Below are 15,063 nucleotides of genomic sequence, written 5' to 3' on the forward strand. Positions count from 1 at the left end.
GGGGGTTAAAGGCGGGGGAGGCTGGAGAGGGGGGGCACCCTGTGGGGCGGGGAGGCACCCTATGGGGTGGGGGGAGCACCCTATGGGGTGAGGAGGAGGAGGGTGGCACCCTATGGGGTGTGGGCAGCACCCTGTGGGGCTGGGAGAGCACCCTATGGGGTGAGGAGGGGGTCCCTGACACCCTATGGGGTGTGGGCAGCACCCTATGGGACAGGGGGAGCACCCTACGGGATGGGGGTGGCACCCTATGGGGTGAGGAGGGGGGAGCTGACACCCTATGGGGTGTGGGTGGCACCCTATGGGGTGAGGAGGGGGGAGCTGACACCCTATGGGGTGTGGGTGGCACCCTATGGGATGGGGGGAGCACCCTGCGGGGTGAGGAGGGGGTCCCTGGCACCCTATGGGGTGTGGGGAGGGACTTGGGGGTCCCCCAGCCCCCCATGGGGTGAGGATTTGGGGGTCCCGCCCACCCGGGTGCCCCCCAGCGCCGCTCACCTGGCTCGGTGCTCCCCAGACGAACGCCCGGGTCCCTCGAGAGCCACGGGAAAAAGCGGGGGCTGCCCCCCCCCCCCCGTGCCCCCCCTCCCCCTCCCTGGGTCCCCTCCAGCTGCTGGGTGGGGGAGGGGGAGAGGGGCCCCTCCCCCAGCTTGCCCCAACTCCCACAATCTTCTGCCCCCCCCCAATTAAAACCAGTTTGTTAATTACTTAGAAAGGGGGTAACTAGGATGGGGGGTGCCCCCTCCCACCCCCAAACGCCTCCTGGGGGTCCCTCCATGGGGCTGAACCCCCCCCGGGGGGGATTCGGGGGGGGCCCTAATCCCCCCCCACAGCTGCCGGATTAAAGGGGGGGGGCTGAGGGGGGATAATCCTGCTGCTCAGCTGCAGCCGGGGGACCTGGGCATCCGGGCCCGGGGGGGCCCCCCCGTCCCCTGGGGCTGCGGGGACACGGGGGGGGGCTGAGGGGACAATAGGGGGGGGCTGAGGGGGAGGGATGCTGAGGAGAACCGGGGAGGGGGGGCTGAGGGGACATTGTGGGGGGGCTGAGGGGACATTGGGGGGGGGCTGAGGGGACAATAGGGGGGGGCTGAGGGGGAGGGATGCTGAGGAGAACCGGGGAGGGGGGGCTGAGGGGGCATTGTGGGGGCTGAGGGGACATTGGGGGGGGCTGAGGGGACATTGGGGGGGGCTGAGGGGACATTGGGGGGGGCTGAGGGGACATTGGGGGGACATTGAGGGAGGGGGGCTGAGGGGGGGGACAACGCTGAGGAGAACCACGGAGGGGGGAGCTGAGGGGACAATGGGGGACTGAGGGGACACTGAGTGGACCCCGGTGGACGTTGGGGGTGCTGAGGGGAGGCTGAGGGGACCCGGGGGTGCTGAGGGGACCCAGAGGGACATTGGGAAGCGCTCAGAGAACCCGGGGGGAACTTGAAGAGCCCTGAGGGGGGGAAACGAGCCTGAGGGACGCGGAGCCTGAGGAGCCGCCGCCGCCGCCGCCCGTAACCGCTGAACGATCGTTACCGACCGTTGAACGCCGCCGCCGCGCGCCCTTCCCGCCCAAACGCCGCCGCGCGCCCTTCCCGCCCAAACGCCGCCGCGGCCACGCCCCCGGCCCCTTGACCACGCCCCGTCCCTCCACACGCCCCGCCTCCACCGCGCCCCCGCCTCCTCAAACCACGCCCCGCCCCATTAACCACGCCCTCACCGCTGTAACCACGCCCCCTGAGCCTTAACCACGCCCACACACGCTTCGGCCCCGCCTTTCCGCCGCGCTTTCCGGCTCTTTCGCGACAGCGGCCTCCCCTTCCCGGCGGCGCTTGGTGGCTTTTTCCTTTTACGACCGAAGCCGGCGATCCTGTCAGAGTGCGGAGCTGGGGGGGGGGCACGATTTTGGGGTCCCGGGGGGGGTTTTGGGGGGTTCGGTGGGGTTTTGGGGGTCCGGAGAGGGTTGGGAAGCAGCTGGGGAAGGGAATGGGAGGGTTTGGGGGTACGAGGGAGGCTCCAGAGGGGGCTCTGGGTGGGGGTTTGGGGGTGCAGGGGCACCCTAAGGGGCCCCGGGGGGGGGGAATTGGGGGGTTTTGGGGTGCAGAGGACCCCGGGGGGGGCTGGAGGGTCCCTGAGGGGGGTTGGGGGTGCAGGGGCGCCCTAAGGGGCCCCGGGGGGGGGAATTGGGGGGTTTTGGGATGCAGAGGACCCCGGCTGGAGGGTCCCTGAGGGGGTTTGGGGGTGCTGGGGTGCCCTAAGGGGCTCTGGGGGGGAATTGGTGGGTTTTGGGGTGCAGAGGACCGCAGGGGGCTTGGGGGTGTCCCTGAGGGGGTTTGGGGGGGCTGGGGACCCCCCCTTTAATCTCCCTCCCCCCCCCCCAGCGCCATGGCCGCAGCCGAGCGGGACCCTCCCCAGGAAGAGGAAGAAAGGGAGGAAGAGGAAGAGGAAGAAGAGGAAGAAAAAGTAGAGGGGGGACCTGAAGGCTCCCGGCCCCGCCCCCCAAAGTTGGGGTGCCCCCCCGAGGGAGATGGGTGCCCCCCGGCGAAGCGGGTGGTGCCGGGGGTGCTCTACCTCTCCTTCATCCCCCCGGGGTTCGGCCCCCGCCAGGCCCGGGTGCTGCTGGGCACCCACGGGGAGCTGGGACGCGTCTTCTTCCAGCCCCAGGGTGAGCACCCATGGGTGGGGGTCAGGGTGCTCCTTGGGGGGGGGGGTCAAGGTGCCTCTATTACCAACACACATCTCCCCCAGCACCTGTGATGGGTGTTTGGGGGGTGGGTGGGTGGCCAGAGCAGCACCCATGGGTGCTCACCCATCTTCCCCCCCCCTTCCCTTGCAGACGGCCGGGTGAGGAAGCGCCGGCGCCGCCCGGCTCCTTCCTCCTCCTCCTCTTCCTCCTTCACGGAAGCCTGGGTGGAATTCCGGGACAAACGAGCAGCCAAACGAGCGGCCGCCATCTTACACGGCACCCCCATGGCACCCCGCCCCCGCAGCCCCTTCCGGCACCATCGCTGGAGCCTCAAGGTGGGTGTCCCCCCCCCACCCATGGGTGCTCCCCACCTCAGCACCCAGCAGCGCCCTTACCCTCCTATTCCGGACTTACAGGGGCACCCTGACACCCACCCCACCCCCCCCAGGACCCCTCTGACCTCCTGAGGAGCACCCTGCCCCCCACCCATGGGTGCTCCCCACCCCAGCACCCCCATTGGGGTGCCCTGACACACACCCCCCCCCCCCACTCTGGACTTACAGGGACTCTGTGGGGCACCCTGACCCCCACCCTGACCCCCCAGGAGCACCCTGAGCCCCACCCTACCCCCCACCCATGGGTGCCCCCCACCCCAGCACCCCCATCACCCCCATTGGGGGTGCCCTGACACCCCCCACCCCCCCCCCAATTCTGGACTTACAGACCCTCTATGGGGCACCCTGACCCCCTCCCCACCCCTCCCTGGGACCCCCCTGCCCCCCCCACCCATGGGTGCTCCCCACCAAGCCCCCACTAGCACCCTATTAGCGCGCCCTCACCCCTTTACGCTCACAGGGGCTCCGCGGGGCACCCCCGGCCCCCCGGAGCACCCTGACCCCCCCCCCTGACCCCCCCTTTCCCCCCCCCCAGTACCTCCCCGGGTTCCGCTGGCCGCACCTCAGCGAGCGCCTGGCCTACGAGCGGCAAGCGCGGGGCCAGCGCCTGCGGGCCGAGGTGGCCCAGGCCAAGCGCGAGGGCGACTTCTTCACCCGCCGCACCCCAAAAAGAAGGGGGGACCCCCCTGCGCCTCTCCCCTCCCCCGCCCCCGCCTGGGCCTTCGCCCAGCGCCCCACCGAGACGGAGATTTGGGGGCGCAAAGCCCGGCCCCCTCCCCCCGCGCCCCCTCGCCGGCTGCTGGAGAAGGTTTTTGGGGGCCCTCCCCCCCCCCAAAATCCCCACGTTTCTCCTTAAAACTTTTTATTACGTTAAAAAAAATAATCTGTTCCTCGCGGGCTCTTTAATTCGGGGGGAAGGGGCGGGGCTAGAGGGGGAGGGGGCGTGGCCGCGGGGAGGGGGCGTGGCCCGGGCGGTGGGCGGGGTTATGGCTTCGGCGCGAGTCTCCCTGAAGGCGGGGCTAAAGGGGTGGGGGCGTGGCCTGGAGGGGGCGTGGCTTCCCCTCCCACGTGACCCGTTTAAGCCATCCGTCATGCCGCCCCCCCCCCCCCCCCCCCCGCACAAATTCTCTTTCCCCAAATTCCCATTTTTTCAACCCAAAAAACCAAAACCACACCCCGGAGGCTTGAGGAAAGGGGGGGCGGGGCCTCGGCAGGCTCCGCCCCTCGAGGGAGAGCGGGGGGAGGGGCCGCGAAGGGAAGGGGCGGGGTCTTAAAGGGGCCACGCCCCTCCCCCCTCAGCGCCTTAAAGGGGCCGCGCGCGGGCGGGCCCCACCTAAACCTCTACGGGGGGGGCTCTTAAAGGGGCCGCATAACATTATGGCGGGGGGGTCTTAAAGGGGCCGCACCCCCGTTTGGGGGGGGGGAGGGGAAAGGGGGGGCGGTTCCAGTGTCAAAAATAGAAGCTCTGAGGGTGGGGGAGGGGTTGGGGGGGAGCTGGGGACCCCCCCCCCTAAACCTGATGTCCCCAAAGCTGGGGAGGGGGAACCCCAAAAAAGTGGGGGCAGGGGGTGCCTGTGCCGGGGGGGGGAGGGGCACCCCAATAGCTCTGGGAAACTCAATTGGGGGGGGGAGCCTAAACTCGGGGTGTCCCCTGGGGGGGGAGGGGCGGGACCCCCAAACTCGGGGTGTCACCCTGCCCCCCATTAACACCCTATGGGTCCGTCCCCTAATACCCTCCCCCACATCCCACCTACGCAACACCCAAACCCTCCCCCCCGCACCCCAAAACCCCTCACCTTTAGTTCCCCCAACTTTAGTTCCCCCCAATTCCCCCCCCCCCCCCCCCCCCTTTACCATCCCAACTTTGGTCCCCCCTCAATTTCCTTCCCCCCCACTAATTTGGGTCCCCCCTCAATTTACTTCCCCCAACTTTAGTTCCACCCCCCCCTTTGGTCCCCCCCCCAATATCCCCCATTGTGTCCATCCCCTATTCCCTTCCCTCCAACAACACCCTCCCCTCAACTTTAGTTCCCCCCGCTTTTAATTCCATTTTACCACCCCCCCAATTCCCCCCCCAACCCTTTGGTGTCCCCCCCAACTCCCCCCCCCCATTTTAACCCCCAACTTTAGTTCCCCCCCAAAATCCCCCCCAAACCTTCAGTCCCCCCCCAATATCCCCCCATTGTGTCCATCCCCTATTCCCTTCCCTCCTACAACACCCTCCCCGCAATTTTGGTTCCCCCCGCTTTTAGTCCCGTCCCCCCCCCCCAAATTTGACGCCCCTCCCCCCCCCCCCCCCCCACTTTCCCCTCAGTCCCCTCCCCCCCCCAGCAGCAGGCAGGGTTGGCAGCACCTCCCCCCCGGTACTAAAACCTGACAACGGGGCGCGGGGGGACGAGGGGCTTCGCCGGGAGGTCCCGGACAAGGTCGATACGCTTCGAGGTCACAAAGGAGTTCGACGACATCATCGACGGATCGCAACCGGGCGGGGCGACACGTCAACACCTCGTGACCGGGCGGGACGGGACGCCGTCGAGCCACCAAAACCCGAAAAGCCAAACCGGGGGCCAAAAGGACGACGGTGGCGGCCATGGGGGAGCGGGGGGAACGTTGCACCAAGCGGAGGCCGGGGGAGGTGGGGGAGGGGGCGATGGGGGAGGGGACGGGCCCGGCGGTTGGCGACGGGGGAGGGGAACCCGCTTCGTCCTGACCTACCACCCCCCAGTGAGCGGGGAGGGGGATTTCGGCTAATTCGGCTAAAAAAGCGCCGGGCCAACGTGGGGGGGGAGGGGGGAGGGGGAGGGGCTGGAGGGGGGGGAGGGGCGAGAGAGAAAAAGAGGGAAAAAATAAATTAATTCAAGGGGAGGGGTTAAGGGGGGAGGGGCCTCGTTACCACCCTCGGCGCCCCCCCAAATTCACCGTGAGCCCCGCCCCCCCCAAAATCACCAAGACCCCTCCCCCCACAAAGGACACCCCTCCCCCCCCCAGGACACCCCTCCCCCTCCCCCAAATTCCCAGCCTTCCCCCCCCCCCCCACTCCTCCCCCCCCTCCCCACCCCCTCCCCCACCCCCAGCCCCTCCCCCACCCCCGCAGCCCCTCCCCCCCCTCACCACTCGGCTGCTTCCTCCTCCTCCTCCCTCCTCCTCCTCCTCGCTCTCATCCAGCACCACGACCTGGGCGGGGGGGAGCCGGGGGGGCACCTATGGGTGGGGAGGGGGGGAGGGGTGAAATAAAGCACCCCGGCGGTGGGGGAGGGGCAGCTCCCTTCCCCTCCCCCCCCTTCCCCTCCCCCACTCACCGGCACGAGGGAGGCGCTGGGCTGCGGCTGCTCCTGTTTGACTCGGGGGGTGGCGGCGATCAGCACCCCCAAATCCCCGGGGGGGGGCTGTGTGGGAGGAGGGGGGGGAGGGGTAAAATGAGACCCCTCCCCCCACCCCCTACACGCACTTTAAGGGGGGGGAGGGGCAGCCTTACCGGTCTGGGGGTGACGCTGGGTTCTGGGGGGGTCCCTTTGAGGCGGGGGGCTGAGGCGATGAGGAGCCCCAGCCGGGGGTCCTGGGGGGGGGGGGAGGGGTGTCAGTGGGGATGGGGGAGGGGGGGGACACCCTCCCCCCCATGTGGGGAAGGTGGGGGAGGGGGGAGCTCACCTCGAGGCGGGGGAGGGGTCCCAGCTCTTCCTTCAGCGGGGGGGGGCCCGGGGGGGGCCCGGGGGCTTTTTCATCCGGGGGGTCCTCGTCCTGGGGGGGGGAGGGGCACGTCAGGGGGAGGGGGGCACCTCACCCCTCCCCCACCCCCAAATCCACCCAGGAACCCCCCCCCCCCCCCCACCCCCCCCAAAAAAAGGCGCCCAGGGAGCGACTCCCCTCCCCCGCAAAGGGAAACTGAGGCACACACAAGCCTTGGGGGGAGGGGGATCCCCCCCCCAAACCCCCCCTCCCCCCCCCCCACGGGGTTTGGGGGGGGTGGGGGCACCCGGACGCCTTTGGGGGAGGGGGGGAGGGGAGCAGAGCAGCAGAGCAAGCAGAGCAAGAAAGGGGGGGGGTCCCCAAATTTGGGGGGGGGGGTATGTCCCATAGATTTGGGGGTCCCGGGGGTGTTTTTTTTGGGGGGGTGGGGGGTCCCGTTACCTTGCGGGGGGGGCGGGGCGGGCGGCGGCTCCGGGCGGCGGCGCGGGGGGGTCGGGGGAGGAGGAGGCGGCGGCGGCGGCGGGGGGGCCTGGAGGGGGGGAGGGGGCGACCCCTCCATTGGGGCCCCCCCGGACCCCCCCCCCGCCGGTAACAGCCGCCTCTGCGCCGGGAGAGAGACCTCAGATTGGGGGGGGAGGGGGGGGCACCCCGGGTTTTTTTTGGGGGTGGGGAGAAAGATGGAGGAGCAACCCGCCCCTCCCCCGCGGGACCCAGGTGTTTGGGGACCCTCCCACCCCCCCCCCACCCCCCCCCCTCGGGGTGAGCCCCCCCCCCCAAAAGCCAAGCAATGCAGAAAGGACCCAGGCGTCCAGGCACCACAACAAACACAGCCCCCCCCCTCCCCAAACTGGTCCATACTGGTCCAAACTGGGATTCTGCCCCCACCCCCCCACCCCCAACCTTGCGCGTGCCTCAGTTTCCCCGTCGGAAAGAATTTTGGGGGGGGGGGTAATGGATGACTGGGGGTTACTGGGGGGTTACTGGGGGGTTACTGGGAGGTACTGGGAGGCACTGGAGGGGGGGGGCCGTGCACCCACCGCGGCGCAGCGCAGGCATTGCCTCCAGCGACACTTCTGACGTTTCAGGTTCCGACCCCCGAACTTGGGTTTGTCCCGGCAGAAATCGCAGCGGCCGCAGTCGGCCGGGCGCAGGCACGCCTCGCACGCCCCGCACCGACGGTTCGCACGGCTCCGCGGACCCCGCTGGCGGCAGAAAGCGGGGGTCACACCCCCCCACACACCCCTCACCTACCCCCCCCACCCCCTCCCGGGGTCCCGGTTCGGCGACGCCGTTAGCGCCTGAGCGGCTCTTCGGGGTGTTACAGCGGCTGGGGCGGCTATTAGGGGCGTTATGGTACCTGCACCCCCATTAACCCCCTAAGTACCCCCCAAAATTAAGCCCAGGCGCTCCTATTAAGCTAATTACAGTACCCACGCCCCTTTACACCCCTAATTACTCCCCCCAAATTAAGCCGGGTGCTCCTATTAAACCAATTACGGTACCCACACCCCTTTACACCCCTAATTACCCCCCACGCCCCCCAAAATAAATTAACCAGGTGCTTCTATTACCACCATTACGGCACACCCCCCACCCCATGGGGGCAGCTATTAGGGGAATTACGCCCCCCCCCCCAAATTCCCCCTGCGCAGCTATTCCCGCCATTATGGCCCCCCCCAGCACCTAATAGCTGCGCAGACAGAAAATTGGGGGGGGGGGAGGGGGGGGGAAATGGGGATTTGGGGGGGGAGGGGGTTGGGATGGGACTCACCCCACCCCCGCCGCGGTTTCCGGGGTGCTTGGGGGGTCGCCCCGGTTTTTTCTTCTCCTTGTCCAGCTGTTTCTGGGGGAGGGGGGGGGAGGGGGGGGGGTAGGGGGAGGGGGGGGGGAAGGGGGGGGAGGGGGATTGGGGGGCGGGTGGGGGAGGGGTGACTCACCCTGTGGCGGGGGGCGGGGGTGGCGCTGGGTTCCCGTTCCAGGGGGGGTTTCCATTTCTGGGGGGGGGAGGGGATATTTAGGGGGAGGGGCTAGACGGGCACAGCCCCTCCCCCCACCCACCCCTCCCCCCCCCCAGGGACTCACCGGCGTCAGTTTTCGGGGTCCGTACGTGGTTTTTTTGGCCGCCCCCGATTTCTGCGGGGTGGGAGACTGGTGAGAAGGGGGGTGGGGGGTAGGGTGGGGGGGGGTGGTGGGGTGCGGGGGAGGGGTCGGTCGGGGGGGGTCGGGGGGGGGGTGCCCACCTTGGGGCGCAGGCAGCGCCGTCGCAGGCAGCGCCACTGGCGCTTGAGGCCGGGCTGGAGGCGGCGCAGGCAGATGCAGCAGGAGCCGCAGTCCTCCGTGCTCAGGCAGCCCGGGCAGGAGCCGCAGCCCAGGCCCTGGGGGAAGGGGGGTGGATGAGGGTTAAACGGGGGGTAACGGGGGGTAACATGGGTTAAACATGGGTAAACATGGGTTAAACATGGGTAAACATGGGTTAAACACGGTGTAACGTGGCGTAAATATGGGGTAACATGGGTTAAACACGGGTAAACATGGGTTAAACACGGTGTAACGTGGGGTAAATATGGGGTAACATGGGTTAAACATGGGGTAACACGGGGTAAACATGGGTTAAACATGGGGTAACATGGGGTAACACGGGGTAAACATGGGGTAACATGGGGTAAACAGGGGCTAACATGGGGTAACATGGGGTAACATGGGGTAACCATGGGGGAACATGGGGTAAACATGGGGTAACATGGGGTAAACACAGGTTAAACATGGGGTAACAGGAGTTAAACATGGGTTAACATGGGTTAACATGGGGTGACATGGGTTAAACATGGGGCATCATGGGTTAACATGGGTTAAACATGAGGTTACATGAAGTAACATGAGTGAAACATGGGTTAACATGGGGTAACACAGGTAAACGTGGGGTTAAATGAGTAAACGTGGGCTAACATGGGACAACACGGGATAACATGGGGTAAAAGCAGTTAACAGGGGTTAAACATGGACTAACATGCGATAACACGGCTCAACACGCAGCCTCAGACATGGGGCGGGGGAAAGGTGGCCCCAGAAGGACCCACATGGGTAAAACAGGGGATAACATGGGATAACACAGGATAACATGAGTTAAACATGAGATAACATGGGTCAAAGACAGGATAGCACGGGGTAACGTGGGTTAAACATGAGATAATGCGTTAAACGTGGGATGACAAGAGATAACACAGGTTAAACATGGGATAACATGGGTTAAACACAGGAGAACGAGTGAAACATGGGATAACAGGTTAAACGTGGGAAAACATGGGACAACACAGGAGCACATGGGTTAAACATGGGGTAATAGAGGAGAACATGGGTAAAACACAAGATAACATGGGTTAAACATAGATAACATGGGTTAAACATGGGGTAACGAGGGATAACATGGGATAACATGGGATAACACAGGTAAGACGCCCCAACGCGCCCCCTCGGCCGCGTGTCGCCGCGTGTGGCTGCGTGTGGCCGCCGTACCTTCTTGACGATGCGCAGGCAGCGGCGCAGGAGGCACTTGGGGGGCCGGGCGGGGCCGGGGGCGGGGGCGGGGCGGGCGCAGGCGCTGCAGATGCCGCAGTCGCGGGGGATGCGACAGGCCTGGCAGGAGCCACAGCCCACCCGCTGCGGGGGAGCGGAGGGACGGGGGGGTCGGGGGGGGACACACACACACGTGCACCCCCCGCCCCTCCCTCGTGTCATGGGGGTGCACCGACACCCACCCACCCCCAAGGGGGGGGGAGCACCCATGGGTGGGGGGGGGGGAGCGCCCAGGGGTTGGGGGGGGGGCACGGGGTAGGGGGGCACCCAGGGATCAGGGGGAGCACCCAGGGGTTTGGGGGGGCACCCCTGGGTGGGGGTTACCTTGAAGAAACGCTGCTCCCGGTTGAAGTCCCGTCGCTGAGCTGGGGGGGGGGGGGAGGGTTAGGGGGTGGGGGCACCCTGACCCCCCCCCAGGGCACCCCGACCCCCCCCAACCCCCCCCAGCACTTTAACCCCGCCCTCAGGTACCCTGACCACGCCCCCACGGACCCTGACCACGCCCCCAAGGACACTGGCCCCGCCCCCAGAGACCCTGGCCATGCCCCCTGCCCCCCCCGGGGGCACCCAAAGCAGAGGAGGGGGAGGAAGAGGAGGAGGAAAAGCAAGAGGAAGAGGAAAAGGAAGAGAACGAGGAAGAAGAGGAGGAGGAAGAGGAGCAGGAGGGAGGGCGGAAGGCGGCTCAGGAGGATGATGCGGGGGAGGAAGGCTCAGAGGACGCCGATGATGCTGATGCTGACGACGGGAGGAAGGCTCACCGCGGCACTCGGGGCAGAGCCAGCGGCACCGGCGCTGACTGGGCAACGTCACCCCCGGGAACAGCCTCTGGCAGCCGGCGCAGCACCTGGGGGGGGCACCCAGGGGTCGGGGGGGGGCACCCAGGTGTCTGGGGGGGGCACCCATGGTCGGGGGGGGGCACCCAGGGGTCGGGGGGGGGCACCCAGGTGTCGGGGGGGGCACCCAGGGGTCAGGGAGGGGGCACCCAGGTGTCTGGGGGGGGCATCTATGGGGGGGGGGGGACACCCAGGCGTCCAGGGGGGCAGCCATGGGGGGGCGGGGGGCACTCAAGGGCCTGGAGGGGCACCCATGGCAGGGGGGTGGCACTGAGGTGTCCAGGGGGGTACGCAGGGGTCAGGGAGGGGCACCCAGGGGTCCAGTGGGGACACCTATGGGTGGGGAGCGCACTGAGGTGTCCGGGGGGGGCACCCAGGGGTCTGGGGGGGCACCCATGGGTCTGGGAGGGGGGACACCAAGGTGTCCAGGGGGGGCACCCATGGCAGGGGCGGCACCCAGGGGTCCAGGCCCCCCCCCCCACCCCCCAGCAGGGCCCCAGGGGCGCCCCTCCCCCACTCACGCCACCACCCCCTCCTGGGGGGGCTCCGGGGGGGGCCGCTTCCGGGTGCGCCGGGGGAGGGGCAGGTCCGGCGGGGGCGGAGCTTCAGCGGGAGGAGGCGGGCTCAAAGCTGGTGGGGGCGGAGCTTCAGCGGGTGGGGGCGGAGCCTCCTCAGCTTCGGCCCCGCCCACCGGCTGCTGCGGCTCCTCCTCCTTCAGGGCGGGGGGGGGGCGACGGCGAGGGGGGCGCGGGCGGGGGCGGGGGCGGCCGCCATTTGGGGCCTTTCCTGGCCTGGGGGGAAGAAAACGGGGGGAGGGGGGGGGTGTGTCAGGGCGAGGGGCCAAATTTGGGGGGGACCCCCCCATTTAACCCCCCTGACCCCCAATTTTACCACCCCCCCCCAAATCTCAGGTTTCCCCCCCTTAATCTCCACCCCCCTTCCCTCTGGATTTTGGGGGTCCCCGGCTTTTGGGGAACACCCAAAATTTTGGGGGGAAACCCCCCCCCCCCCAACTTTGTACCTTGGGGGGTCCGGAACATTCCAGCCCTTGTTTGAAGTTGAAGTTGCGGAGGTCGCGGTCGGGCCCCAGGAACCGGCTCAGCTCGATCTTGCTGCGGAATTTCTCCCCTGTGGGGCTTTTTTTTGGGGGGGGGAGGGGGGGGGTGTGTGCCCAAAATTAAAAGGGGGGTCCCCAAAATGAAAAAGGGCCTCCCAAAATGAAAGGGGGGGGCCCAAAAATGAAAGGGGGGGGGTTGTTTGAGCAGGGGGGGACCCTGAAATGCGAAGGGGAGCAGCAAAAATGGGGGTCAAGTTAAAGTGGGGGGGGGGCGCACCCCAAAAGTGGCTGGGGCGGGGCTTAGGGAGGGGGCAGGGCTTAGGGGGGGCGGGGCTTAGGGAGGAGGGGGCGGGGTTTATGAAGGATGGGGCAGGGTGTAGCACTTGGGGGCGGGGCTAGCCATAACTCCACCCCCCAGGTTATGGGGGAGGGGTTTGTCGCCGCTCGGCCGGGGCGGGGGAGGGGTACCTGCGGTAGTAGGTGTCGGTGCGCCCGCAGGTGGCTCCCGATTTTCGGAACGCTTCCCGGCGTTTCCAGCCGGGCCCCAGGGCGGGGCATTCCACCCAGCCCTCCGCCATGCTGCTCGGGGGGGGCTACTGTGGGGGAGGGGTGGGGGGAGGGGTTAGGGACCCCCCCCAGCCCCCCCAAAAAAACACCCCCCCCCCGCTGGGGGCTGCAGGGGAGGCAGGCAGTGCCCGGAGCCACGCCCCCCGCTCCATAGCCACGCCCCCTGCTCCATAGCCACGCCCCCTGCTCCATAGCCACGCCCCCTGCTCCCTAACCCCGCCCCTCCCTAACCCCGCCCCCCGCTCCCCTAACCCCGCCCCCCGCTCCCCTAGCCCCGCCCCCCGGAAACCCCGCAGGTGCCCCCTCGGCCCCGCCCCCTCTCTGCCCCGCCCCCAAACACGGCCGGGCCACGCCCCCTCCCGCCACCGCGCGGCGCCCGCGGCTCCTTCCCCTCCCCCCACCCCCCAAAACACGGCCCCTCCCCCACACCAACACACACCCCCCACCCACCCCCCCCCTCGCCGCGCGCCCCTCCCCCACACCAACACCCCCTCCGCGCGCCCTTCCCCCTCCCCCCTAACCCGCCCCTCCCCCCTCCCAAACACCCCCCCTCCCCCCCCAAACCTCCCCCCTCCCCCCCTCCCCGTTTCCCCCCTCACAACCCGCCCCTCCCCCCCCCACAACACACCCCCCCACACACAACCCGCCCCTCCCCCCCCCACCCCCCCTCCGCGGCCCCTCCCCCCGCTCCCCCGGGCCCTGCCCTGCCCCCCAGCCCCCCTCCCCCCGCTCCCGCCGCCCCCTCCCCCCGGTACCGGCCCGGCCATGTCGCTCCTGGCGCAGCAACGGCCGGCGCGAGGGGAGGGGCGGGGAAAGGGGCGGGGCGATGGCGGCGGAAGCGGAAGCGCCGCGCGGGAAGGGAAGGGGAGGGAAGGGGCGCGGGGCACGTGAGGGGTTCGGCGTCCAATAGGGAAAGGGAAGGGAGGGGAGGGGGCGTGGCTTGGTGCGGTGAAGGTGGAGGGGGGATAGCACGTGATGTGCGGGGGGAGGTCACCTGACGGCGCCCGCGCGCAGGGGGAGGGGAGGGGTTATGCAAATGAAGGAGGACCACGTGGCGTCGGGGCACCGCCCCCTTCCTCCCCTCCCCGCCGCGGGAGCCCGCGCCGCGGGGGCCACGTGACGCGGGAGAGGCGGGGATAGGATAATTAAAGCCGCGCGGCGCGCCGGGAGAGGGGGCGGAGCTATGTTAATGAGGGCGGCTGGTGCGGCGGTGGGCGGGGCTATGCTAATGAGCCCCCGCGCTTCCCGGCAGCTCCGCAGAGCCCCTCGCGGCTCCTGTAGATCCCCTATAGAGCCCCTATAGAGCCCCTATAGAGCCCCTAAAGATCCCCTATAGAGCCCCTATAGAGCCCCCCGGACCTATAGAGCCCCTAAAGATCCCCTATAGAGCCCCCTGGACCTATAGAGCCCCTGTAGATCCCCTGTAGATCCCCTATAGAGCCCCTATAGATCCCCTATAGAGCCCCTATAGATCCCCTATAGAGCCCCTATAGAGCCCCTATAGAGCCCCTATAGAGCCCCCCGGACCTATAGAGCCCCTATAGAGCCCCTATAGATCCCCTATAGAGCCCCTATAGAGCCCCTATAGAGCCCCCCGGACCTATAGAGCCCCTAAAGATCCCCTATAGAGCCCCTATAGAGCTCCTATAGAGCCCCCCGGACCTATAGGAACACCCCCCCCCAGCTCTATAGGGACCCCTCCACAGGCACTTCCCCAGCCCTATAGGTGTCCCCTCACCCTATAGAACCCCTCTCACCCCATAGGGGATCCCCCCAAACCCCATAGAGACCCCTGGACCTTACACACTCCCCCCACACCCATAGGACTCCCCCCTCGCAAACCCTATAGTAACCCCCTGGCCCTATAGAGACCCCCCCAGCCCTATAGGAACTGCTTGGCCCTACAGGAACCCTCCCCAGCACTATAAGAACCCCTTGTCCCTATAGACCCCCCCCAGCCCTATAGGAACGCCCTCCAGCCCCACAGACCCCCTCCCCCAAACCCTACAGGAGCCTCCCAGCCCTATAGAAAGCTCCCAGCCCTATAGTGACCCCCTGATCCTATAGGAACCCCTTGGCCCTACAGAAACTCCTCCAGTCCTATGGTGACCCCCCCAGCCCTATAGCCCCCCCCCAGCCCCATAGAACCCTCCCCCCCAGCCCTATAGATCCCCTCCAGCCCCATAGATCCCCCCATCCCCATAGTGACCCCCTGGCCCTATAGAAACCTGCCCAGCCCCACAGCCCCCCTTCCAGCCCCATAGCACCCCCACATCGATC

General features: G+C 68.1%; 2 protein-coding genes across 2 annotated transcripts; one reads left to right on the forward strand and one right to left on the reverse strand.

The window, feature by feature from the left end:
• Positions 1-1,782: 1,782 nt before the first annotated feature.
• ABT1 (activator of basal transcription 1) lies at positions 1,783-3,946 on the forward strand. The gene is made up of 4 exons (XM_075738766.1): positions 1,783-1,863; positions 2,367-2,650; positions 2,822-3,006; positions 3,602-3,946. The coding sequence occupies exons 2-4, from the start codon at positions 2,371-2,373 to the stop codon at positions 3,920-3,922; spliced, it is 786 nt and encodes a 261-aa protein (XP_075594881.1). The 5' UTR covers positions 1,783-1,863; positions 2,367-2,370; the 3' UTR covers positions 3,923-3,946.
• Positions 3,947-5,353: 1,407 nt separating this feature from the next.
• Positions 5,354-12,804, reverse strand: LOC142599121 (methyl-CpG-binding domain protein 1-like). The gene is given in 17 exon segments (XM_075738778.1): positions 5,354-5,871; positions 6,178-6,267; positions 6,366-6,452; positions 6,542-6,622; positions 6,715-6,804; positions 7,791-7,955; positions 8,525-8,596; positions 8,691-8,747; positions 8,836-8,886; positions 8,994-9,128; positions 10,267-10,410; positions 10,651-10,691; positions 11,085-11,170; positions 11,681-11,908; positions 11,910-11,950; positions 12,181-12,295; positions 12,685-12,804. Coding segments are annotated over 17 exon segments (2,088 nt in total). The 5' UTR covers positions 12,795-12,804; the 3' UTR covers positions 5,354-5,376.
• Between the last annotated feature and the right edge of the window lie 2,259 nt (positions 12,805-15,063).

This window comes from Balearica regulorum, chromosome 35 (genome assembly GCF_011004875.1).
Source record: "Balearica regulorum gibbericeps isolate bBalReg1 chromosome 35, bBalReg1.pri, whole genome shotgun sequence".
Taxonomy (NCBI): Eukaryota; Metazoa; Chordata; class Aves; order Gruiformes; family Gruidae; genus Balearica; species Balearica regulorum.